Here is a 24284-nt window from a genome sequence, read left to right as displayed (position 1 = left end):
GAACCTTGGTTTGGGGCAAAACACCGCAGGATTTGGCCAGTTGGGTTTTGAAGGCCACCGGTCATGACCTCGATATGCTAACGAAGGTCATAATTAAAGCTGGTGCTGGAAAGCCTAAAAGAAACCCCACTACATGGGACGAGGTCATTACTGGGATTTGCCGGCCGGGGCGGATCCTGGCACCCCGGGGGAATGCACCCTGGCCCGGGCGGGCGCTTCTCCAGGCCGCAGCCGATGCCCCCACGTCCCCGCAGGCAGCGGCACCAGGCTTTTGCCAAAAAACTCCGTGTTTCAAAGGCTTTATTCCGGCAGCAGAGCCGGCGGGAGCCCCCCTCGCCACTTCCCACCTCACAGCTCCAATGGGGTCACGGTGGGGGCCAGGACGGACGGGACAAGGGCGGGTTGGAGCCCTCGATGGGGATCGGGGGGCACTGGCTCAGGTTGCCGTGAGGGGATTGGGGGTGTCAGGGGTCCCATCCGCCTGCAGGCCCAATCTGGCCGCCAAAGGCTCCTGCGGAGAGACACTCCCCCCCCGGGAAGGGGGGTCTCAGCTAGCCAGGACGTCGGAGGACTCAGACACCAGCTTGCCATCGCGAGTCTCGATCTTCTTGATGACGATGGCACGGGATTTGGAGAGGGACAAGCTCTCCAGAGCCGGGGGGGACACGGTGTAGCTGGAGCTGGCGAAGGAGGTGCCGAAGCCCCCACCAAAGCCCCCACTGAAGCCCCCGCCGAAGCCAGCTGCTGCAGGAGAGGGCCCAGCCGTGAGCGCGGTGGCACCCAATGGTGGTACCCAATGCGGGGGGTGGGTCCCGGTCACCCCCCTGCCTTACCCGAGTACCCTGTCGTTGTCTTGGTGTGGATGCTTAGGTTTTGCATGCCAGACTCCAGCCTGTCAGGGGAAATTTGGGGAGGGGGGAACGCCGTAAGCATCAGCGTGGGGGCTAAGGGACATGCCCAAGGCCAGACAGGCGGGAAGGTGGTGTCAGAGGGACTCGGGGGCCTCCCCGTCCTGGCCACAGCCTTGGGTCGCAGATGTGGAAAACAGGATGTGGGATGCGATGGGATGTGGGATATGGGTTGCGGGACACAGGTCCCACCATGTCACCCCCCAGCAAGGCAGGGGTGGCCCCACCTGCTCTCCTCGCCCTCCAGCAGCTTCCTGTAGGTCGCGATCTCGATGTCCAGGGCCAGCTTGACGTTCATCAGCTCCTGGTACTCGCGGAGCTGCCGGGCCATGTCCTGCTTCGCCTTCTGCAGGGCGGCCTCCAGCTCAGCCAGTTTGGCCTTGGCATCCTTGAGGGCCAGCTCCCCGCGCTCCTCTGCCTCGGCGATGGCCGTCTCCAGGCCGGCTCTCTGCAATGCACGTCCACAGCAGGGGTGGGGGGTTGACCTGGAGAAGGGGCTAGGGGCATCCCCCGTGCCCCAGCATCCCCAGTGCCACGGCATCCCAGCATCCTCCTCACCTCCCAGCATCCCTCACCTTCCCAGCACCACACATCTCCCACCACCCCTCACCACCCGCGCCCCTGGTGCCCCCCGTAATCCCCTACACCTCAGCACCCCCCATATCCCACCACCCCCTGTCCCCCCCAATATGCCCCATGTCCCACCAGCCCTCACCCCCCAGTATCCCTTGACTCCAGAATCTGCTGTGCCCCCCAGCATCCCCCATGTCTCAGCGTCCCTCACCCCCAGCATCCCCTGTGTCCCCCAGCATCCCTTGACCGCCAGCATCCTCTGTGCCCCCCAGCATCCCCCGTGTCCCACCATCCCTTACCCTCCAACATCTCGTGCCTCCCAGCACCCCCTGTGTCCCCCAGCATTCCCCATGTCCCAGCATCCCATGCCCCCCAGCATCCCCCCCTGCATCTCTGGGATATGGCTCTGGGGCTGCCAGGGGCAGGGTGTGTGGGGGTCCGCAGGTAGCTGAGGGGCGGCTCAAGGCCCGGAGGGGCCCTGGTGGTGCTGGTGAGGGAGGGCGGCAGCGTCTCCCTCCTTTCCCACCCCAGGGCAGAGGGGGCTGTTCCCAGACCTGGTTCTTGAGCGCCTCGATTTCCGCCTGGATCCTCTGGATCAGCCGGTTCAGCTCGTTGATCTCGCTCCGGGTGTTGCGCAGGTCGTCCCCGTGCTTCCCGGCCGTGGTCTTCAACTCCTCGTACTGCGGGGACCAGAGCAGGCAGGATGGAGATGGGGTGCCCTCCCCTCCCTGTTCTCTTTCCCCCAGTGCCCCAAAACTGGGGAGAAGAAAGCCAGGACATGCCCACACCAGGAGGGCTGCTCGGGGCCAGGGTGTCACGGCTCCAGTTGGGTTTGGAGCCGGAATCTCTCCCACGCAGCAGCCACCTGCTCCAGGGCAGGGAGGGTTTTTTGCCCGGCTGGGTTGGAGGATAGAGTCGTGGGGAGGAGGAGGAAGGAGCCAGTGCTTCCTTCATCCCAGATCAGGGAGCAGTGGGGACCACTGAGGGGAGCTTGGAGCACCCCGCGGCCTGGGGCCGGTGCCTCGGCTCACCTTGATCTGGTACATGCTCTCAGCCTCAGCGCGGCTGCGGTTGGCGATGTCCTCGTACTGCGCCTTCACCTCAGCAATGATCCCGTCCAGGTCCAGGCTGCGGTTGTTGTCCATGGAGAGGACAACGGAGGTGTCAGAGATCTGAGACTGCAGCTCCCGGAGCTCCTGTGTGCCATGAGGGGGAGGGCGGGGGTCCGGGACTGAGCACGGGCAACTCAGTGCACATGTGGCCTCCCTCCCCCCAAGAGTGGAGACCCCTCTACCTCATCATAAAGCTGCCTCAGGAAATTTATCTCATCGGTCAAGCTCTCCAGGCGCGACTCCAGCTCCACCTTGTTCATGTAGGCTTCGTCCACGTCCTGGGGGCACAGCGGGTGCCCTGTCAGCCCCCTGCTCCTATGCCCCGTCACCACGCCCTGGTGCTGCTCGGCCCCTGCCAGACCCGAGCTCCCACACACACCTTTTTGAGCAGGACAAACTCATTTTCCTTCTCCGTGCGGTGGTTGATCTCCTCTTCGTACCTGGGGGGAGAGGGGAGGGCTTGGAGCTGGGGACGGGGGGACACAGGGATGCGGGGACGTGGGGACATGGGGACGCAGGGATGTAGGGGTGCAGGGTCAGGGGAATGCAGGGGTCACGGGGATGTGGGGCCATGGGGCTGCAGGGACACCTGTGGGAGACCCACCCTCCCCGGGCCAAAGCCACCCCATGAGGGCCGGAGGGGCCGCTCCAGCCCCCTCCCGGCGTCCTTGGCTGCCCACCCACACCTCGGGGAGACGGCGGGACGCTGCGCCCTGAAGCAAAGCCGCCGATGCCAAGCGGGCCGGTGCGGCTTCCCCAACCACCTCCGTCACCCAGGATGGGGGTCAAGCAGCGGGCCGAGCCTGTGCCAGCGGGGCCGGGGCCAGGGTGGGGGCCGGGGCCGGGGCCGGGACTGACTTGCTCTTGAACTCCTCCACCAGCCCCTGCACGCTGCCCAGCTCGGCCTGCAGGCGCAGGCGCTCCTGGCCCAGGCCCTCGAGCTGGCGGCGCAGGCTGCCCGCGTAGGCCTCGAACAGCCCGCTCAGGTTGCTGCGGCCCGGCCGCTGCGTCTGCAGCAGGTTCCACTTGGTCTCCAGCATCTTGTTCTGCTGCTCCAGGAACCGCACCTGGGGACCAGGGGGCATCAGTGTCACCCCCCACCCCCCGTCCCAGGGCCAGGCTTCTGCAGCTGGCGTGGGTGACGGGGACGGGTGGGGGGTGGGTAGGGGGCAGACAGGGGGTCCTGGGTGCAAACGGGGCTCTTGGGTACAAATCTGGGGGCTTGGTGCAAGATTGGGGACGTTGGTGCAAGATTGGGGTCCTGGGTGCAAATTTGTGGGTCCTGGGTGCTGATGTGCAAGGGGCAAAGGGTGAAGGGGGGCAGGGGGCAAGGCTGGGGTCCTGGGTGCAAATTTGGGGGTCCTAGGAGCAAGTTGGATCTGGGGTGCAAGGCTGGGGTCCCAGGGGGCAAGGCTGGGGTCATCGGGTCTGGGGTGCAAACCTGCAGTCCCAGTTGCCCCCCGGGGAATCCTCGGCCCCCCACTGGCCCAAGATGGGGCAAGAGGCCCGGTCCCAGCGGAGCACCCGGAAGCGGGTGCCGGGGCGGAACGGTGCCGGGTGCCGGTGGGAGTGGGGCACCCACCCCAGCGCTGGCTGCTTTCCCCCTCCATGGGTGGGTGCCCCCATTGCACCCCTGGGCAGGGGGCAATGCTCCCCGTCCCACCCTAGCTCCTGCCCCGCCACCGCTCCCTGCCCGCCGGCTGGGCCGCCGTGTCTGGAGCAGTGGGAGGGGACCTGGGTGTCCCCACAGCCACCGCGCATCCCCCAGGGGGTCAGGGTGGCACCAAAGGGGGTCTGGATGTCCCCAAAGGGGTCAAAATGTGTCCAAAGGGGTGAGGAGGTCCCCAAGTGGGTCTGGGTGTCCCCATGGGGGCCAGGATATCACCGAGGGGATCAGGAGGTCCCCAAGGAGGTTAGGAGGTCCCTGAGGGGTCTCAGTGTCCCCAAAGGGGTCAGGAGGTCCCCGAGGGGGTCCCAGCCCTCTCCCCAGCCCCACCTTGTCAATGAAGGAGGCAAACTTGTTGTTGAGGGTCTTGATCTGCTCCTTCTCCTCCTTGCGCACCCGCTGGATGCTGGGGTCAATCTCCAGGTTGAGGGGCGTCAGGAGGCTCTGGTTGACGCTGACGGCCGTGATGCCGCCCCCCGTCCCGGGCACGACGGCCGGACCTCGGTACAGCCCAGCTCCGTAGCGGCTCCCACCGTAGGCGCCGAAGGCCGAAGCCGTGCTCATCCTCACGCCGGGGCCGGCGGTGTAGGAGTGGGAGCTGAAGGAACGACTGGGTACAGCCGAGCTGCTTCTCACCGTCTTCCTGGTGATGGTGACGGACATGGCGAGCAGGCAGGTGGGCCGGGAGGTGGGCAAGCAGGTTGGGAGGTGGGCAAGGAGGTTGGGAGACAGTCGAGAAGGTTGAAGGAGGAGGCGAGATGGGCGAGAAGGGTGGAAGAAGGTGGAAGGAGGCCGCGAGGGAACCACAAGGTGGGCGAGAAGGTTGGAAGAAGCTGGGAGGTGGGGCAGGAGGGCTGCAGGACAGGCAGCACCGGTTGAGGACGGATCCAGGGCGGGGAGAGCAGCTGGGAGTTTATATCCTGGAGCTGGAGGGGAGGGGAGCGGGATGGGAGGGCCTCCCGCTCCAGGCAAGCAGCACCTGCTTCTTAACCCCTTCGGAGCGACTGGGATCCGCTGGGATCCGCTGGCATCTGCTGGGATCCACCGGGATCTGCTGGGATCCGCCGGGCCCTGTGGCAGCGTTGGGGAGTGAGGTCTCGCTGGTGCTGGGCACGGCGAGGAGCGGCTGGGGGTGTTGGGGGTGCTGAGCCCCCCACTCTGCAGGGCGGCGGGAGCAGGGTGCTCACCCCAAAATCCAGCTGCCAGTGCCGCCCTGCCCCCATCCCCATCAGCACCCTGAGCCCCACACCCAGCTCGGGGGTGAAACCCTCCTGGCTCAGCCGGCATGGGGCAGAGGGTGGGACCCGCAGGCAAGTCCCTGTCCCCAGACCCTCTCCCCAGCCTGGGTCCCCCAGTCAATGTCTCCAGCCCCACGTCCCCAGCCTCCACCCCTAAGGCCGTGTCCCCAAGCCCCGAGCTGGCGCCATCAGCCCCTGCTCTTTGTGACCTCCTGCACAAAACCCTGCCCTCAAAATGGGGAAAAACCCTCAAAAAAAAAAAAAAGTGTGTTTCTGGCTAAAACCCAGGCTTCTCCCTGAGCTGTTCAACCAAGGACCTGATCCCCCCCAGACCAGGATCAGGCCACCCATGCAGAGTCCATGCCGTGCCGTGCCGCATCTCCCCTTGCCGCTCCGGATCCACCTGGCACCGGGAGGGCTGGGACGGGGATGTGGCCGGGTGCAGCAGTGGCTCAGGCGGACGGTCAGGACCAGGCTTGCCCAGCACGGGAGTGGCGGGCACTGGGCCAAGACGGCACGCGGCGCCCGGCACCTGCAGGCAGGGATTTGGAGGTTTGCTGGGTTTATTTTGTCTTTGTTGTGTTGTCCTCGGCGCGGCAGGAAGGGTGGCCCTGGGGCAGTGCTGATGCCGTAAACCCATGGAGCCAGCTCCTCATCCAGCCCAACGCCTCCCCGGGGAGGTAGAGCCACCCATCCTTCTGGCAGCTCTGCCGCCCAGCCACTCACACGGCTGCATCCCCACCCACCCTTGGCCAGACCCAACCGCCCACCCATCCCTCTAGACTCCCACCCATCTGCCCACCCATCCATCCATCCATCTGTCCATCCATCCCTTCATCCATACATCCCTCCACCCATCCCTCCCTCCATCCCTCCCTCCATCCATCCGTCTGTCCACCCATCCCTCCATCCACCCATCCATCCACCCATCCCTCCATCCGTCCATCCATCCCTCCATCCACCCATCCCTCCATCCATCCCTCCATCTATCCTTCCATCCATCCCTCCACCCATCCCTCCACCCATCCCTCCATCCACCCCTCCATCCACCCATCCCTCCACCCATCCCTCCATCCACCCCTCCATCCATCCATCCCTCCACCCATCCCTCCACCCATCCCTCCATCCACCCCTCCATCCACCCCTCCATCCACCCATCCCTCCACCCATCCCTCCATCCACCCCTCCATCCACCCATCCCTCCACCCATCCCTCCACCCATCCCTCCATCCACCCCTCCATCCACCCATCCCTCCACCCATCCCTCCACCCATCCCTCCATCCACCCCTCCATCCACCCATCCCTCCACCCATCCCTCCACCCATCCCTCCATCCACCCCTCCATCCATCCATCCCTCCATCCCTCCCTCCATCCTTCCATCCATCCGTCCCTCCGTCCCTCCATCCACCCACCCATCCCTCCATCCACCCATCCCTCCCTCCATCCCTCCATCCTTCTGTCCCTCCATCCCAGGACAGACCCAGCTCCCCATCCCCCACCCCCTGCACAGCCCCCACCCTCACGGGCCCACCCGACCCCGGGGACACGACCGGGCTCCCCCAGCTCGGCAAGGGTGTCGGAGGCCCCCTGAACTGCCGCAAAGCTCCCCCGAACTTCTCCACTCCCCCCTCGGACGTCTCCCCCGCCCCCACGACCTCTCCACACCCCACCCCCCCTTATCGCGAAGGGATTTGCAGGCCCGGCAGGTCCCCCGCCCCCCACCCAGGCTGCGGGGGGGAAGCGGGGCCCTGGGCGGGCGCCAGGTCCCAGCAGGGACCCCCTCCCCCCACCGGCCCCCCCGCGAAGCCCCGAGGGGGGCAAAGCAGCACCCCCAGGCAGCGACCCCCCCGTCCCCTCAGCCCCACGGGTGGGTGACTCCACGGCGGGAGACGCTCAGTCAGAAACCCCCGCTCGCCTCCGCCCCGGCCCCCCCGAGGCGGGGAGACAGGACCCCCCCGCCCCCCAAGGGTGCCCCCCGCCCAGAGCCTGACCCTGTCCGCTCTGGGAGGAGGGGGAGGGCGGCGGGCGCTTCGCTCGGGGGGCCCCGCACCCTCGGGGGTGGGGGCAAGGGCGGGGGCCCACGGTGTCCCCGCGCTGCTTGGGGGCCACGGGGGGCCGGGGGGTGGCCCTGAGCCGCCGAGGCTCCGGGTCGCCCCCTCGGAGATGGGGGAAGGCGGCCGGGGGCTCGGCCGGGGTCGCGTCCAGCGCCCCTCAGGGTGCTGAGCATTGCGGGGGGGAGGTCCCTGGGCCCGCGCCCCCGGCTGGGGGCTGGGGGGCTGTGGCAGAGCCCTATCAGCCCCAGGCCGCTTTCATCTGGGGTTTACGGCCCCGTGGCCTTCGGGGCCGGGGGGGACGTGGCAGCTCCCCCGTCACCCACCCGGCACGCGAGGAATGCACCTGATAAGGGGGATAAGGGGGTGGGGAGGGACTCCACACCCCCCCGTGGGGTCAGGGGGTCCCGTCGGCTCCTTGGGGGCCGAAAGAGGAGCGGAGGGGTTGGGAGGGGGTGCCCCAGAGCCCGCCCGCCCCGTTCCACGGGGGTCCTGGGCACCCAGGGAGACCCCCACCCAGCCACGGGGCACCCCAGGGGGGTCCTGCACCCACGGGTGCACTCCCAGACCACGCAGACCCCCGGCCCGGATCACATCGGCCCCGCCACGGGGGGAGTGGGGGGCGGCCCCGGGGTCCGACGCTGCCGGTGCTCGGGGATCAGACACCCCCGGGACCCCGAGGCGGGACCCCCGTGACCAGACCCCACGGGGACCCCAGGGTGGGACCCCCGGGCGGGACCCCCGTGACCAGACCCCACGGGGACCCCAGGCTGGGACCCCCGGGCGGGACCCCCGGGAGGGACCCCCGGGACCAGACCCCACGGGGACCCCAGGCTGGGACCCCCGGGCGGGACCCCCGTGACCAGACCCCACGGGGACCCCAGGCTGGGACCCCCGGGCGGGACCCCCGGGCGGGACCCCCGTGACCAGACCCCACAGGGACGCCAGGGTGGGACCCCCGGGCGGGATCCCCGTGACCAGACCCCACAGGGACGCCAGGGTGGGACCCCCGGGCGGGATCCCCGTGACCAGACCCCACAGGGACGCCAGGGTGGGACCCCCGGGCGGGACCCCCGGGCGGGACCCCCGTGACCAGACCCCACGGGGACGCCAGGGTGGGACCCCCGGGCGGGACCCCCGTGACCAGACCCCACGGGGACGCCAGGGTGGGACCCCCGGGCGGGATCCCCGTGACCAGACCCCACAGGGACGCCAGGGTGGGACCCCCGGGCGGGACCCCCGGGCGGGACCCCCGTGACCAGACCCCACGGGGACCCCAGGCTGGGACCCCCGGGCGGGACCCCCGTGACCAGACCCCACGGGGACGCCAGGGTGGGACCCCCGGGCGGGATCCCCGTGAGCGCCCGGGGCAGCTCGGGCGCCTCCATTTCCTCGTCCACGCGCCCGGCCGGTGCCGCCGCCACCGCACGCGCACCGAAATGGCGCGGGCTCGGCCCCCGGCGCCGGCGGGGCGGGAACGGGGCAAAATGGGGCAGGAACGGGGCAAAACGGCAGGAGTGGGACAGGAACTGGGCAACATGGGGCAAAGGGGGGCAGGTGGGGCGCAGGGCGCGCGCTCACGCCCAGGTGTGCGCTCGTGTAGGGCTGCAGGCACGACCTCCTCCTGCCCCCCTCCCCCGGGGGCCCTGGCCACCCCTCCCCCAGCCCGCGGCGCGGGGCCGATCCCCGCCGATAGCGCTGGAATGCGGGGGGGTGGGCGGTCCCCCGACCCATCCCGGGGCGGGGAGCGGCCAGTCCGGATTCCTGCGGCCGGGTGGGCAGGGCGAGCCCTTCCCCCCCACCCCCACCTACCTGGGACCCCCGGGAACGGGGGGCCCCGCCGCCCCCCGGGGTGGGGGTCGCTGTGGGGCGAGTGGGTCCGTGGGGTGATGTGGGGCTGGCCTGAGCCCGTGGGGAGAGCTGGAGCCGTGGGGTGCCCCAAAATGTGTGGGGCTGGGCCTCCTCCCTCCTCCTTGTGCCCCACAGTTTATGGGTCCAAGCCCCCCTGTCCGCCCCCCGCCCCACAGGTTAGGCGCTGACCCCCATTCCTCCACTCTGCCCGACAGGTTATGGGGCAGGCCCTCATTCCTCCACCTGAGGCTCCACAGGTTATGGCGCTGAGCCTCCTTCCTGCACCCCACAAGTTATGGGGCCAAGCCCCCTGCCTCCACCCTGCACCCCACAAGTTATGGGGTCGAGCCCCCTGCCTCCACCCTGCACCCCACAAGTTATGGGGTCGAGCCCCCTGCCTCCACCCTGCACCCCACAAGTTATGGGGCCGAGCCCATGCCGGGAACAAAAGCCTTGGGCTGGGTCCAGCCCCACCTTCCCCGGCGCAGGGGCCCGGAGCAGGGCCGCGGGGAGGTGCCGTGGGGCTTCCCCGCCTCTCCTGGGTATAAATCCCCGTCTGCTGTCCACCCGTCTCTCCGTCTGTCCGTCCACCCATCCGTCCGTCCGTCCAGCTCCGCGTCACCATGAGCTATTCCCGCAGCAGCGTCTACTCCAGCTCCCAGCGCTCCGCTGTCACCCCCGGCGTCACCCCCGGCGTCACCCTCGCCTTTGGCTCCGGCCGCCGCTTCGGCCCCCTGAGCAGTGCAGCCAGCGTCTATGCTGGGGCCGGGGGCTCAGGCTCCCGCGTCTCTGTCACCCGCGCTGCCAGCGTGACCAGCTCTGCCGGGGGTTACGGGGGCGGCTATGGGGCTGGGTTGGGGGGCAGCATGCTGGTGACGGGTTCCGGCGTGGTGGCCAATGAGAAGGAGACGATGCAGGACCTCAACGAGCGTTTGGCCACCTACTTGGAGAAGGTCCGGAGCCTGGAACAGGAGAACCGCAGGCTGGAGGTCCAGATCCGCGACTTCATGGCCAAAAAAGGTCCCAGCGCCCGGGACTGGGGCCGCTACTGGGAGGCCATCGAGGAGCTGCGGGACAAGGTGGGGTCCCCGAGGCCGGTGGCACCTCGAGGTGATTGCGGTGATGTGGCAGTGTGGCGGGGCTGGGCGGACTTTGCACCCCGAGGCCGTGGCTGTCGCCTCTGGGTGGGCAGCGAAGGGAGGTGACCAAGGGCACGGGGCAGGGCGGTGGCAGAGGGGGGCCCACAGGCAAACGAGCCGCGCCCCAGCACCACGTGCTCAGCCAGGTTCAAGGTCACCCCAGGCGCCAGGGTGCCCCTCAAGTGAACCCCGTCCCTGCCTCAGTCTACAGCTGCTGTTCCAGGGTGCGGCCGGTCAGAAAAAGGGAGCGCGGGCGGCTGCCAGGGTGGCACCGGGCTGGATGACGTGAGCGGGTGTGGCGGGGGGGGTGGCCCCCGTGCGGAGCTGATGGTGGCGTGTCCCTGTGTCTGTCCCGTCCCTGTGTCCCCATGTCCGTGTGTCCCCATGTCTATGTCCCCATCCCAAGATCTTCGAGGCAACAGTGGAGAACGCCCGGACGGTGCTGCAGATCGACAACGCCCGGCTGGCAGCCGACGACTTCAGAGTCAAGTGAGGACCGGGAATGGGAATGGGAATGGGAACGGGACTGGGGGCATGGGTAGGAATGGGGTTGGGGATAGAGACGGAAATGGGGACAGGAATGGGAACAGGGATGGGAATGGGAATGGGAATGGGAATGGGGGCGTCGGTGAGAATGGGGGTGAAAGTGGAAATGGGGATGGAAGTAGAGTTGGGGATGGGGATGGGAATCAGGGTGGGGACAGGAATAAGGATGTGGATGGAGAAAGGATGGGAATGGAGCTGGGAATGAGAATGGGAATGGGAACAGGAATTGGGGCATGGGTAGGAATGGGGTTGGAGATGGAGATGGAAATGGGGACAGGAATGGGAACAGGGATGGGAATGGGAACGGGGATGGGAATAGGGGTGTGAGTGGGAATGGGGGTGAGAGTGGGAATGGAGATGGGAGTAGGGACAGAGATGGGGACAAGGATGGGGACAGGGACGGGGACACGGCCGGGGCGGGAGCCGCTCAGCACCGTGTCCCAGGTACGAGGCAGAGCTGGCCATCCGCCTCTCGGTGGAGAATGACATCACGGGGCTGCGCAAGGTCATCGATGACACCAACATGGCCCGGATGCAGCTGGAAGGGGAGATCGAGTCCCTCAAGGAGGAGCTCATCTTCATGAAGAAGAACCACGAGGAAGTAGGGCTCAAGGTGGGGCTGGGTGGAGGGTCCAGGGCTGGTGGGGACCCCATGCTGATGCCAGCCCCTCCCTGTCCCCCCCAGGAGGTGAAGAGCCTCCAGGCCCAGGTCTCTGAGTCGGCACTGACGGTGGAGGTGGACGCGCCCAAGTCGCAGGACCTGGGCAAGATCATGGCGGAGATCCGGGCGCAGTACGACGCCCTGGCCCAGAAGAACCTGGAGGACCTGGAGAAGCAATGGGGGCGGCAGGTGGGTCCAGCCCCCCACCCAAACCTGCACCTAGGAGGGGGCCCTGCTGGTGCTGGTGATGCTCCATGGGGCGTCTTCCCTGGGGGACATCAAGCTAAGGGGGGGGCAGCCCCCAGCTCCATGGGGTGGTCGTCCGAAGGTCCTGACACAACGGAGAACCCCATCTGAGGGGAGCGTGTTTCCCTGGGGGTCCCCGGTCTGCTACAGGGGTGCTCCCCAAAGGCTCCCCATGAGGAGGACTTGACCCAGTGGGGTCCTGGCCCAATGTTGGGGACATTCCTGGAGGAACTCGATCCTAGATTGGACCCCAGTCCTTGGGGTTGGCTCATCTCAGGGTGATTTTGCCCCCTCGCACCCTCTCTGTGGGCTGGGGTGGCCATGGTGAGCTGGGTCAAGGCGCTGACCCTCAAATATCCATGTGTCTCCCCCAAGATCACCGAGAGCACCATCGAGATCACGCAGAGCAGCAAGGACATCGATGCAGCCCGCAGCACCGTGGTGGACCTCCGTCGCTCCGTCCAGACCCTAGAGATCGACCTGGAGTCCCTCCGTAACCAGGTACCACCCCCCCAGCAAAGAAACCCCCCTCCCTACCCCACTCATCCGGCCCCACGGAGCCACCTGGCCGCCCCGGGCGGTGGGCTGAGGACCTCCGTGCGACGCTCCGCAGAGAGCCGGCCTGGAGGCCAGCCTCCTGGAGGTGGAGAACCGCTACGGCGCGCAGATGGAGCAGCTCAATGGCCTGGTCCTGCGGGCCGAGGCGGAGCTGGCGCAGGTGCGCGGCGAGCTGCAGCGCCAGGCCGAGGAGTACCAGGCACTGCTCAACGTCAAGGGCAAGCTGGAGGCCGAGATCACAACCTACCGGCAGCTGCTGGAGGGGGGAGAGGAGTTCAGGTAGAGGGGATGGGGGTGAGACCGGGCGCGGGGTGTCTGTGATCCCTCACGAAGGGTGGGACGGGATGGGGAGGGGAGAGCGGGGATGCGCCCAGGTGATGGGATGTCCCAGCGCCGTCCTGATGGACGCTCTGGGGACAGCGAGGGGACAGCGGTGCTGTCCAGCTGGGCCGAGCCCTGGGACCATCCCAGCATGTCCCCATGGATGCTCCAGCTCCATCACCTCCGGGTTCCTGGGGGTGACACTGGGGCAGACGGGGAGGGGACATGTCCGAGGGGAGCTGGGCACCCTCAGCCGCCTCCTCCCCGCCCCGCAGCCTGCAGGACGCCCTGGAGAAGGAGCCCCCACAGCGGAGCGCGGTGAGGGTGGACGGGAAGGTGGTGACCGAGACCAAGGAGGTGAAGGTGCGGGCGTTCTGAGGCGGCGGGGCAGGGGGAGCCTCCCCGAGCCCACCCCCCCAATAAAATGTCCCCAGGGATATGAGTCCGGCCTGGTGTCTCCTTCTGCTGGGGTGGGGGGAAGGGGTTCGGGGCTGTGGGGAGGTGGCTGGGCAGGAAACTGAGGCACGGAGAGGGTGGGGGATAAATGTTGGGGGGAGAACGGAGGGATGAGTGGAGGGAGGGAGGGAGGGACAGGGGGTTGGTGGGCAGACGGACGGACAGGGGGGGACAGATGGACGCACAGATGACGGATGAGGAGTGGGTCAGTGGAGGGGGATGGGGGTGCACAGACAGACACGGCGTCCCGTGGGAGCAGGCCCGGGGGGGGCCAGTGGCTGTCGCGTCCCAGTCCCTGTCCCCATGGAGCTGCCCCACAGCTGTGACCCACAGCTCTGCCCCATGGCAGGGCGCAGGGCCCCGCACCGCCTCGCTGGGGCTCCCCAGGTTTTGTGCTGGGAAGTTTTTTCCCTGCGCTTTTGAAACAAACCCAACCAACCATTTGCGGAACAGCGACTTTGTCCAAACTGAAATCGTTGCCTCATCAGTAACATCATTAAAAAGTGGGTTGTTTTCTGATTTATTAATAAACCTTAACGTCTAATGCACGAATTCCTGTCATTTAACACCGATTTATCATCTGCGCTGCCCGACAAGTGCCCAGCGTGGATCCCAATGCCTTTCCAAGGAAATCTCGATTTTAGCGTTTCCAGGATGCAGCGCACGGGCCCTGGCGTCCATTACAGCTGCGACGCTGCCCCGCCAGTGGCCGTTCGACGCGCGGCCGCTCCCCTGACCACCCAGGGCCCTGCCAGGGACCCCCAGGGGCTCCCAAAGCTCCCAGCCCCCCCCACCCAAGGTGCCCCCCCAGGGTCACCTCCAGGCACTCCCGGTCCCAAGGCCTCCAGTATCCCTGCGGGACCCCCAAGGACTCCCCTAGGGCCTCCCACACCCCCCAACAGGACCCAACAAATCCCCCCCCCCAGGACGCCCAGGGACACTCAAGGGTTCCACCAGATCCCTCCCGCATCTCCATGGTCCCCCAGCCCCCCCCCCCATATTCCCCCAGATCCTCCTAAATCCCCCCAGGACCCCCCCAACCCCCAAAATTATCCCCAGGGCCTCCCCTGCCCCATTAAACCACCACCAGGGCCCCTCCAGGCCCCCACAGATCCCTCCAGGATGCCCCACAAATCACCCACAGCGCCCCCTTCAGGGACCCCCCAGGACCCCCCCCCATGCCGACACGACCCCACAAACCCGGGGAGGTCCCTGGAAGTAGCCCCTCCCCACCCAGTAAAGGTCCCGTGTTTGGGTGGAGCCGCTGCCGGTGACTGGGCCGGAGGCGGGGCCAAGGGACCGGGGGCGGGGCTGCGAGGGATGAATGGGGAGGCGGAGCGTGAACGGGGTGGAGGCTCCGCCCCCGCCCTCTGATTGGCATCGGCGGCACCGCCCCCTGCCCCGCCCCACCCCCCTCCTACGCTTCCTTCTGCCCTCCTATTGGTTGCTGGCGGCCGCGCCTCCGCGCTATTGGGCGGTGCCGCCGGGGATCGGGGCGTGGCCTGCGCGAGGAGGGGGCGGTGCCCGATGGGAGGCGGGAGGCTGCCGGGTCCTGGTCCGTGCACGGGGCGGGGCAGTCCTGGGGCTTCGAGGCCGTTTTGGGGGGGCTGAGAGGCTTGGGGGGGCGAGAGGTTTTAGGGGGGCTCTGGGGGCGCCTGAAGGGGCTCAGAGGGGGCGTAGGGGCCTTTCTGAGGGGGGCTGAGGTGTTTGGAGGGGTTCTGGAGAGGCTTAGGGGCCATTTTGGGGGGGATGAGGGGCTCTGGGGGGGCTCGAGGGGGGCTTGAGGGGGCTTAGGGATTTTAGAGGGCTTTTGGGGGGCTGTAGGGGGGCTTAGGGGACTGATGGGGATCCTGAAGGGCCTCAGAGGGGGCTTAGGGACATTTTTGTTTGGCTGAGAGGCCTTGGGGCAGCTGAGGGGGCTCTGGTGGGGGCTGAGGGGTTTTGGGGGGTGCCTGAGAGGCCTCTGGGAGGTTTAAAAGGCTTTGGGGGTTCTGAGGGGGGCTGAGGGACCTGGGGGGGCTCAGGGGGCTGAGAGAAATTGGTCGCTGCTGCCACCGCCCATCAGCGGGCAGAGCCGAGCCGTGCGCAGGGCTCGCGTTTACTGCCGTCCCGCTGCATAACAGCGCAGGGTGAACTTGGGAAAAGGAATTTCAGGCTGCTCCTGGTTTGCATGGCTCGTGATCTTGGGATGAAGACGATCTCCAGAATTTTATTTATTTATTCAGAGGGTTCCTCTCGAACTGAGGAAGGCTCTAGAGATCGTCTGCCCGCTGTCCACCATGATTTAAAAGTGACAAACGCTGTCATTTCTTCTCTTGCAGTAGATCCATAAAATTAAAAAAAAAAAAAGATTATGAGAAAAGAACTGCTGAATGGGACCAGGAGGAGTAAATGTGATTTTTCACTCCAATAAAAACTGGTTTCCACATTTCTTTGATGAGAAAGAACAAAACCCAGGCAGGGTACAGAACCTCCTTAATGGCGAACCAGCTTCTGACTTTGCTTACAGCAGCTGGGACCAAATTCCAGAAAGTCACAGGAGAATTAACGCGGAATTCTCTGTCCTTGCTTTATGAATGTTACCAGAGATGCTGTGCCCCTGCCTAGCAGGGTATTAAAGTATTTTCCAAATGTTTAATAGTTTAATAAACTCGTTTCCAAATAACTGAGTTCTCCTTGGAAATATTTCTGCTGCTGCAAATGTGTCTGTCAATGCGGACGTGCAGCATTTTGAAGCCACATTGGCAAACATTGCTTACGTTCAATGATCCAGTTCTCTGAAAATAAAAATTACCTTTTACATTCTTTTGTATTAACACTCCATTTAATTTAAAAACCCCCACCAAACAAGCCCATAATATTTATTTTTAACCAGTAGATAATGGCTTTAGGAGTTGCGTACGTCACACAAGAAAGAATTATGAAATTAATTTGTCTTAAGTGGAAACAGTGTCCAAGTGCAAAACTAGATTTATTTCTATATTAAGTTAATCCAGTTTTCTTTTCCAAGCTACTTTTTAAAATGTATTTTATTTAAATGGGACAGGTACAGAAAACAATTAGAGAAAATAAACTTCTAAGCCTGAGCCCGTGGATGCTGGCACTGACTACAAGCACGCACTTTGTTTCAGTAACTTCAATGGTTATTTTGAGCACTTTCTCCGAAGTCTTTTTATGTGCTTCTCAGTTTCTTTTCCCATTTGAAATTGTTTGTGTCTTTCTGCCATTGCAATAAGCTCGTTAGGAACTACCTGATAAGAAAGCAGCACAAGAACAAGGTCAGTTTTAAATAAATTAAACTTTTAGACTCTGCTTTACAAAAATGCCATCGATGTGTGCGTTCCCAAACTTGATTCTGGTATTTATCTGGCTCCTGTCACTTGCAGATTGTCTTTTCTGTAGAGATGCACTGAAAAATCTTTTCACATAAAATTATACTGCAAAATAATCAGCACAGTGTCCCTGGATTTTCAATTACCACCACATCTGATGAGAACGTATAACCAGCTAATTAAAACATTTGTATTTCAGACAGAGATGTATCTTTCCCTGGTAACGAACAGCGGGAAAGAGCATCCAATGCCACCCTGAGGCGATACCCTTCCCTCTTTATTCCAGTGTTACACCAGTATGTTTGATGTTAAATTTCTCCAGAAGCTTTAAGAGAAGCTTTGGTGCCTCAAGCAAGTGCAGCCATAGGATGGGTTCTCACGTGGACAAAACAAAGCTAAAAGACCAGAAAAGAAGGGCAGGAGAAAGCAGGCAGTTCGGGAAACCAATTCCAGATTGGACAACCCCTGCCTGCAGCATGGCCTCGGGTTGTGCAGCTCTTGAGGTGGGCTGGTTTTAATAGATCAGTGATCCAAAACCTCTTCTGAAGTTTGCAGTAACGTCTGCGCTCTGCCCGAGCTGGTTGAAGACTTGCTCCATGATCTCTAAGAATGGCGTGTGGTTTTCTGTCTTTCGTTCAGTGATCGGTGTCACCCTGCCTAATAAATTCTGTCCACCGTTCTTCACATCTGGCCTCAGTCCTCACGAATGCGAGGAGCTCCCAGGCAACAAGGTGTGCTGGTGACACCGCGCCCCTCCTTTCCCACATCATTACGAACATGGCAGGAAGCGCCGTGGATTGTGGCGACGTGCTCTTGCAACCTCCCAGCACACCTTACTTGTTTTGACATTGAAGCATTCTGAACCTTCAGACTGAATTTTCAGTTGCTCTCCTTCCCTTTGACATGATGCTTTAAGACTGAAGAAATTATATTTCCATTGTCACAAGGGAAAAAAAAAACCAACACCTGCCCATACGGATACTTCCCTTCTATCAGCTATAACTAAAAGTTTGAGAACAATGTTGTGACTAACAGTTACCCCTGAGTAAGGATCCAGAGATGCTCTTTTCTCCTCCCAACTCAGAGGCCCATTCCCAATCGAGCTATCACACGTTCAAGAAGCCTGGGAACTTCACTGCAGCAGGAGACGAGGCATGGATGGTACCGGCTGGCTCGGAGCGCAGTCAGGGCACCTCCAAGCTCTAATCAAGTGGCTTCAAAGCATCATCACTGGTTTCACCTCTCACACCATTCTATGATTCTATGATCTTCTAAAAAAAACCAAAACAAGCAAGCCTCCCCAAAATAAAACAAAACAAAAAAAACCCCCACTCAACTCCCCTCCCTCAAAACATGCAACTTTAAGAAATTATCAGGGGACAACTCTTGGGATTCTATTTTTTCTTTGCCTCCCTCAAAAGCATCTTATCAAGTTCGCAATAAGTGCCATAACATCATTCATAGTTGTAAAACAGAAACACTTTCACTGCCGGGAACACTTGAAAGGAGCTTTGAGAGCAGTTTCAGACTCCAGGAAGTGAAACATTCTGCTGCCCAGAAGAGCCATAGAAATGCCAGTTTCATAAAATAAACTCTGCTAAAGTGATCAGACCGCAGACCAAAAAAATGTTCTGAAATGCCTTCTTTTCATAGAATCACAGATGGGTTTGGTGGGAATGGACCTTCAAAGCCCACCCAGCCCAACCGCCCTGCCAGGAGCAGGGACATCTCCAACCGGATCCGGTTGCTCACAGCCCCGTCCAACCTGGCCTGGAATGTTTCCAGGGATGGGGCATCCACCGCCTCGCTGGGCAACCTGGGCCAGTGTCCCACCACCCTCAGCGTCAAGTATTTCTTACATCCAGTCTGAATCTCCCCTCTTTTGGTTTAAAACCATCACCCCTCGTCCTGTCACAGCAGGCCCTGCTGAAGAGTCTCTCCCCACCTTCCCTGCAGCCCCCTTTGGGCACTGGGAGCCACTCTAAGGTCTCCCGGAGCCTCCTCTTCTCCAGGCTGAGCAGCCCCAGCTCTCCCAGCCTGGCCTCACAGCAGAGCTGCTCCAGCCTCTGAGCATCTGCGTGGCCTCCTCTGGACCCTCTCCAGCAGCTCCACGTCCTTCTGGTGTTGGGGGCTCCAGAGCTGGACGCAGCGCTGCAGGGAGGGTCTCAGCAGAGCGGAGTGTTTTGCTAGTTTAGTGGGTCGAATCACTTTGCTTTTTGTTTCTGCCAAAGCTACGGTTGAGTTAAAGTTCACTTTGCCTGACTGGATGACTTTTCACATATCATACTCATTCTGCATCGCGCCGGTCTGCCTGCCTGCTGTGCACCACTGCGCTGTGGGTCCTCATCACCATAATTCACAGGCACACTAAAAGCAGTATTTTATTTTTCTCCTTAAAGCCAGATTATTTCAGACCTTTGGATTTACAAGCCAGGTAACAAGCCCCACCATGCAATCATAGAAGGGTCCAGGTTGAAAGGCAGCTCTGGAGGTGATCTGGTTGGAACTTCTCCTGAAAGCAGGGTTTTAGACAAGGTCATCCAGGGCTCTGCCAAGCCAAGCCTCCAGGAACTCCTGAGGGATGTTCTATGAGCAACCCGTTCCAGGGTTCCGTTGTTGTCACGACTTCCCTTCAAAGCCTTCCAAAATAAAATCAGCTTCTCCTGACAGTCTTAACTACTGAAAACAATTTAAAATTATTCATTTACTAGGTCACTTTCCTTCAGAAAAAAAAAAAAACACTAGCTTTCAAAGTAAATGGCTTTAGACCTTTTAAGGTGCACAGGAAGATCAGACACGTTAATACGTGTGCACGCAGAGAGAAGGAAAGCATCGTGAAGGGCTGGATTCGAAGGGAACCGGCTTCTGAATTCTTTCCAAGGATTTACAGTCCATGGAGACACCCTGTGGAATGGTGCAGAATGACAGGCTTGGAAGGAAAGCACGCTCAAAACTAGAGTTGTAACCGGCTTTTTCCACACATCTGAGCTCGTTTGGGCCCAGTACTAAACTTTCTGTATTTTGAAGAGAGGAACAGACACCACAGGTGCAGGAGAACGGAGCGAGAAGAGGAGACTGTTAGGACACAGTTCTGCCATTGGAATGACATGTCCTCACTTCGCTCTTTCTGCGCAGGCCTGGACACGCGTGGGTAGCCCAACCGCTGCGTAACAGCTTTGCTCACCGTTGGATGGGGACACTCTCAACCACAGCATTTTGGGCTGATTTTCGCATTCTAATTCCACTGCAGCTTCGAAACAGCTTATGCACTCTATTTGAACCCGATCTTGAGGACGGCCGATTTACTGAACTTATGACAAATCGTCTCCTATGGAGCCCAGGAACGGAAACAAGCCCTGTTATCTTTAATAAAGATGGGCAGAAACGATCTGCTTTGACTGCTTATGTTTTCAGATAAACCAGCAAATAACAGAAATAGTTCTAGAAGTCTCCACAAAGCTGCTCTTCAAGTAACAGCCACAGAATTTATGTTTAAAAACTCTGTGAATGACAGCATTGCAAAATATAATTAAAAATAAAACCGGAGCTATTGTCTGACACGCAGTGATGTGACAGGGTAAGAACGCTGCTGCTACTCAACACCCCATGACACACGTTATTAAAACGTGAATGAGGAGGTGGCACCTCTCCGTGTGCAGTGTGGAGAGGTACAAAGAATCCCATAGTAACAGAGCAAAACAGAGCAAAAATTCTACGAGACGCAGGTGACGCCAGGAGGCTCTCCCTCCCCTTTCTGTGGGGATGCCCTGGATGGCAGATACACAGGAGCAGCTACAGCGAAAAAAAAAAAGAGATAATAAAAGAGGCAGGAAGAAGCAGCATTTTATTTATGCATCTTCCAAATCTCTCTCTCATGGACATGAGCGATGTAGAGTACAGAATATGTAGCCTACAATGTGAAAATACTAAATCAGATTGCTTAAAGCCTTACTTCCCTTACTTAAAGCAAAAAGCTCAGACTGCAAGTTATCTATACAATATTTTAAATGCAAATTGGAAAAACCGTAACCAAAAAAAAGGAAATATTGCAAAATACAGATACAGAAGAGTAGACAGCCACAGAAAGGATAAAAACGGAGCTAGATTTAAAAAGACAAAAATATCTCCTTACTATTTAGAAAAGTGGCAAAATGTTCATCGTGTCACAGCCAACACTTGCAGAAACCCAGTAAAATTGTAAATACTAGTCAAAATAAAACTCCCTGAAGAATTACCATTTTTCAGTCTCAACAGGCTTCCACAAAGATAAGAAGACGGTAACCACCCAACAAGAATGAGCTATGAAGAGGGGGCCAGGATCTGCACAAGATTCAGCTGTAGGACAAACACAGGGGATCGTGCGTGTTGAGGTACTGTGGCCAATATTTAGCGACATGAGGACGATATCCCAGAGGAATTACTCCACCTCTGGCTTCCCTTCACAGCTGTAACAGTTCCATGCAAGCAATAGCAAGCTCAAACCTTGAGTTCTCTAAACAGTCAAGCAATGTAGTCGTCTAGGATATTTTCCGTAAATCTAGGGTATTTTTGTCAATAATGCCAAAGGGAAGAGTAAAATAATTCGTCTGGCAGCAGTATTAAAATGGGGCCATTTTCCTCATGTTCCTACCAATTACCTATTGGTAGGAAATACCTATTGGTAGGAACATGTTCCTACCTTAAATTAGCAGCATTTGTAACTTTTTAACTTTGTCCGACTGAAATCCTGTTCTCATTTCTGTGAGATCACATCACAGTGTGCTGTCACCGTTCTGTCCCCGTCTGGCGGAGGGGAACAGCCTGCTTAGGTCGTCTGGGCCGGCAGAGACACTTGCTTGCTTCAGATGCATGAAAGGTGTGTGTGTCCCAAAGCTCTCAATTTTTCCAGCAGTATTAGTTCGGTCTAATAAACGGTATTATCTCCACCTACGTATTTTGCCACAGCATCTGCATTTTAATTACTGCTTCATAGTTTCTTTGGTCTTCTCAGCGTGTTTGGGAATGCAAGAACTGCACACTGGGGATGGTGTCCTCCTCAGTGCTCTCCATTAATTCGTAAGCGCCTTCACGAGACAGCTCTGCTCTCACTGACTTCACTGGGAGGAAATCCCAGCTCATGCGTCTCCGCCCCAGGTTGAACAGTGCAAAGCCTTTTTAGTGTCGCTTCCCTGGAAATGCCTTTTCTCCCACATCCTGTCTCTTAGCACATTTGTTTGCCCTTCTGGTAGCTACGATTGTGTCCTTGGGATGAGATGGGAAAATGAATTTATGGGTCTTTTTAAAAAAAAAAATAAAAAAAAGGAAAGAGAGAAAAGGAACAGCTGATTTACAAACCTTTCACTTTCAATGGCTTAAGCTCGGTCACTCAGGCACAGATGAAGTATTCTCCCAGGAAATCTTACTGAGAAAACAGATCCAGGCATTCTGTTGTTTCCAGTGTGCCCTATGGAGAACTCATATTTCCTTAGGCAGAACCTGTCCCAAAGAGATGTCGGAAAAGGTAAGGCCGTAAATCTGGGCCAGGTCCAGATGCGCGAGATTCTGGTGCCCTGAGGCCACCCCAGCTTGATTTATAAACGCTTCCATGGTTTGTTTCGGCACTTTAAAGTAATCGTGTACATTAGAGGAAAATCAGACAATGTACATCTGGTATATATGCAACGTCTAAACTGTACATAAAAGGCAGAGCTGGGGACCAGAAGTGAGAATTTTGCTCACAGGCCATAAAACCAGCAGCAGCGCAGTCTCCTGCTATTTGAGCTGACAGGATTCCGGCTGTCAGGGCACATCTCTGCACGGCCATGCGTACGAACCCTCCGTCACCGCTCCTGGTCCGCAGAACACGGAGCACAGCTGTGGAGGCCATCACCTCTCTGTTATCATCACCTCCAAAAGAATTATCTCCTTCTCACTGTGCAAGATATCCAGGACAGTTTAGAATTTTCCCTAACATAGATGCTTGAGGTTGAAAATAGGATTTTTTTTTTTTTCAGTTAGAACCATGAAGTTGAATGTAGTATTTTCAACGACATACAAAATCCAGAGACACACATGGATATTTCCTTTATTCCACTTCCTTTGCTCCTTCAGGGCAGTTTATGTCTGTTACTCACATTCCAGGTATTTGTTTCCCAGAACTTTCACCGGTTTGATTTCACAGCCCTTCTCTTCCATCTCTGGTATCTCTCCACGCTCTGGTCCACGCTCTTTTCTCCTCTGCACATTTCAGACCTCGCCCTCACTCAGCCCCTTGGGACGTTACAATTGCTTCCACCATTGTCAACAAGCCGTTTTCTTTCAGTCCCATACCTCATTAAAGTGTATAACCTATTTCTAAAATTCCCACCATACCTTTGTTTCCTTTCCCCCCTTAACAGCATTACATAAAATTGGTTTTCATCATCTTTTTAATTATCACTCCTATTAACAAAACTACTGATTAGTTTTAGTTGAAGCCTGGCCTACTCGCTAGTCTTTCAAAAAACGAATTAAATTACCATAAAATAAGTAAAAGTTTGATGACTTCTTTACAAATATACCTTACATGAAAAATGAAAAGTACCATAACCCAACATCCTCACCTTAGTGTTCAGAATTTCCTAAACAACGTGTTTATGAAGTGTTTAGAAAAACATTCAGGCAAATCAACACAGTGTCATAAAGTCCTGTCGTTCTTCGATGTCTGAATTAAACTGGTTTTAAATAATTAAAATTATTCAAGGGTTATGATGCCTGGGTGATCCATAGCTCAGGAAGTAGGAAGCTGCTGGAAGAGGAAACAACCACAGAACAGCCACAGGTACACATCACTAAATGGAAATAAATGAAGGAGTTTTTTAACGAAAGCCACTCAGAATTGTAAGAGAATACCAATTTCAGCAAAGCTACGCAAAGAGAATAAGGCTTGAAAAATAGATAGCAGGTTTATTTGGAGTTGCATCAGCGTATCTCCACGACACCCGTCTTTCCTTCTTTTTTTGATCATCGTTAATAACGAACAGCATCTGGACACCTCGGTAGAGATGCCAGAGAAGTCTGAGAGACTCAGGAAAAGGACAAAGCGCTAAGGAGGAGCATGTGCATGGAAGAATCAGTTACTGAGAAAGAGAATAAAGTGAAGAATGATAAAATATTAACAAAATATTAACAAAACCAGTGTTAGCAACCCAGAAAACCAGATCCTAAATTCTTCATAAATTTTCCTACATCTCTTTATTAAGGCCTAGTTCTTTAGTTTGTCTCAAAATTATCACCCTAAAAGCATAGTTTTGCTTCAGGAAAATTAAATAAAGCCCTAAAATGGTTAGTATTTGTTTATTTTTTCCATATTAAAATAAAAGACTATAGTTACAAATAATAATTTTCAATATAGCATTTTTTTAATATTACAGTAGGGTTTTTTTTCTTTCTCTCTTAAGTGACTGTTTAACTTGGGTTTTTGTTCAGATGGCAAACTGCTTCAGAAGATCACGGAAATTCAGACACTGGCCCACTTCACAGATCCTGTAATTACGTCTGACCTTACTCCTAAAAGAGGAAATGGCTGCAGCGTTCAGAAGTGTACTGTTCCGAAGAACTCCAACGTGGCATACTGATCCGAATGTGTTCTTCACCGAGTCAGCCT

At 58.8% G+C, this 24284-nt stretch overlaps 2 protein-coding genes across 3 annotated transcripts; one reads left to right on the top strand and one right to left on the bottom strand.

Moving 5' to 3' along the window:
• Positions 1–283: 283 nt before the first annotated feature.
• Positions 284–5149, bottom strand: KRT8 (keratin 8). Of its 2 annotated transcripts, none has more exons than XM_086768733.1 (9): positions 4590–5149; positions 3452–3660; positions 2973–3033; positions 2776–2871; positions 2513–2677; positions 2036–2161; positions 1136–1356; positions 834–892; positions 284–741 (listed from the first exon to the last, which is right to left on the bottom strand). In XM_086768733.1, the coding sequence occupies exons 1-9, from the start codon at positions 4920–4922 to the stop codon at positions 548–550; spliced, it is 1464 nt and encodes a 487-aa protein (XP_086624859.1). In that variant the 5' UTR covers positions 4923–5149; the 3' UTR covers positions 284–547. The 2 variants fall into 2 exon arrangements, with proteins under 2 accessions (XP_086624859.1, XP_086624857.1); XM_086768731.1 differs by having other exon boundaries at positions 284–744; positions 4590–5148.
• Positions 5150–9976: 4827 nt separating this feature from the next.
• KRT18 (keratin 18) lies at positions 9977–13314 on the top strand. Its single transcript, XM_086768738.1, has 7 exons — positions 9977–10480; positions 10947–11029; positions 11531–11687; positions 11772–11936; positions 12369–12494; positions 12607–12830; positions 13148–13314. The coding sequence occupies exons 1-7, from the start codon at positions 10025–10027 to the stop codon at positions 13248–13250; spliced, it is 1314 nt and encodes a 437-aa protein (XP_086624864.1). The 5' UTR covers positions 9977–10024; the 3' UTR covers positions 13251–13314.
• The last annotated feature ends 10970 nt before the right edge of the window (positions 13315–24284 follow it).

This window comes from Chlamydotis macqueenii, chromosome 29, assembly GCF_036417535.1.
Source record: "Chlamydotis macqueenii isolate bChlMac1 chromosome 29, bChlMac1.mat, whole genome shotgun sequence".
Classification (NCBI taxonomy): Eukaryota; Metazoa; Chordata; class Aves; order Otidiformes; family Otididae; genus Chlamydotis; species Chlamydotis macqueenii.
This window is presented reverse-complemented; position numbering and strand designations above follow the sequence as displayed.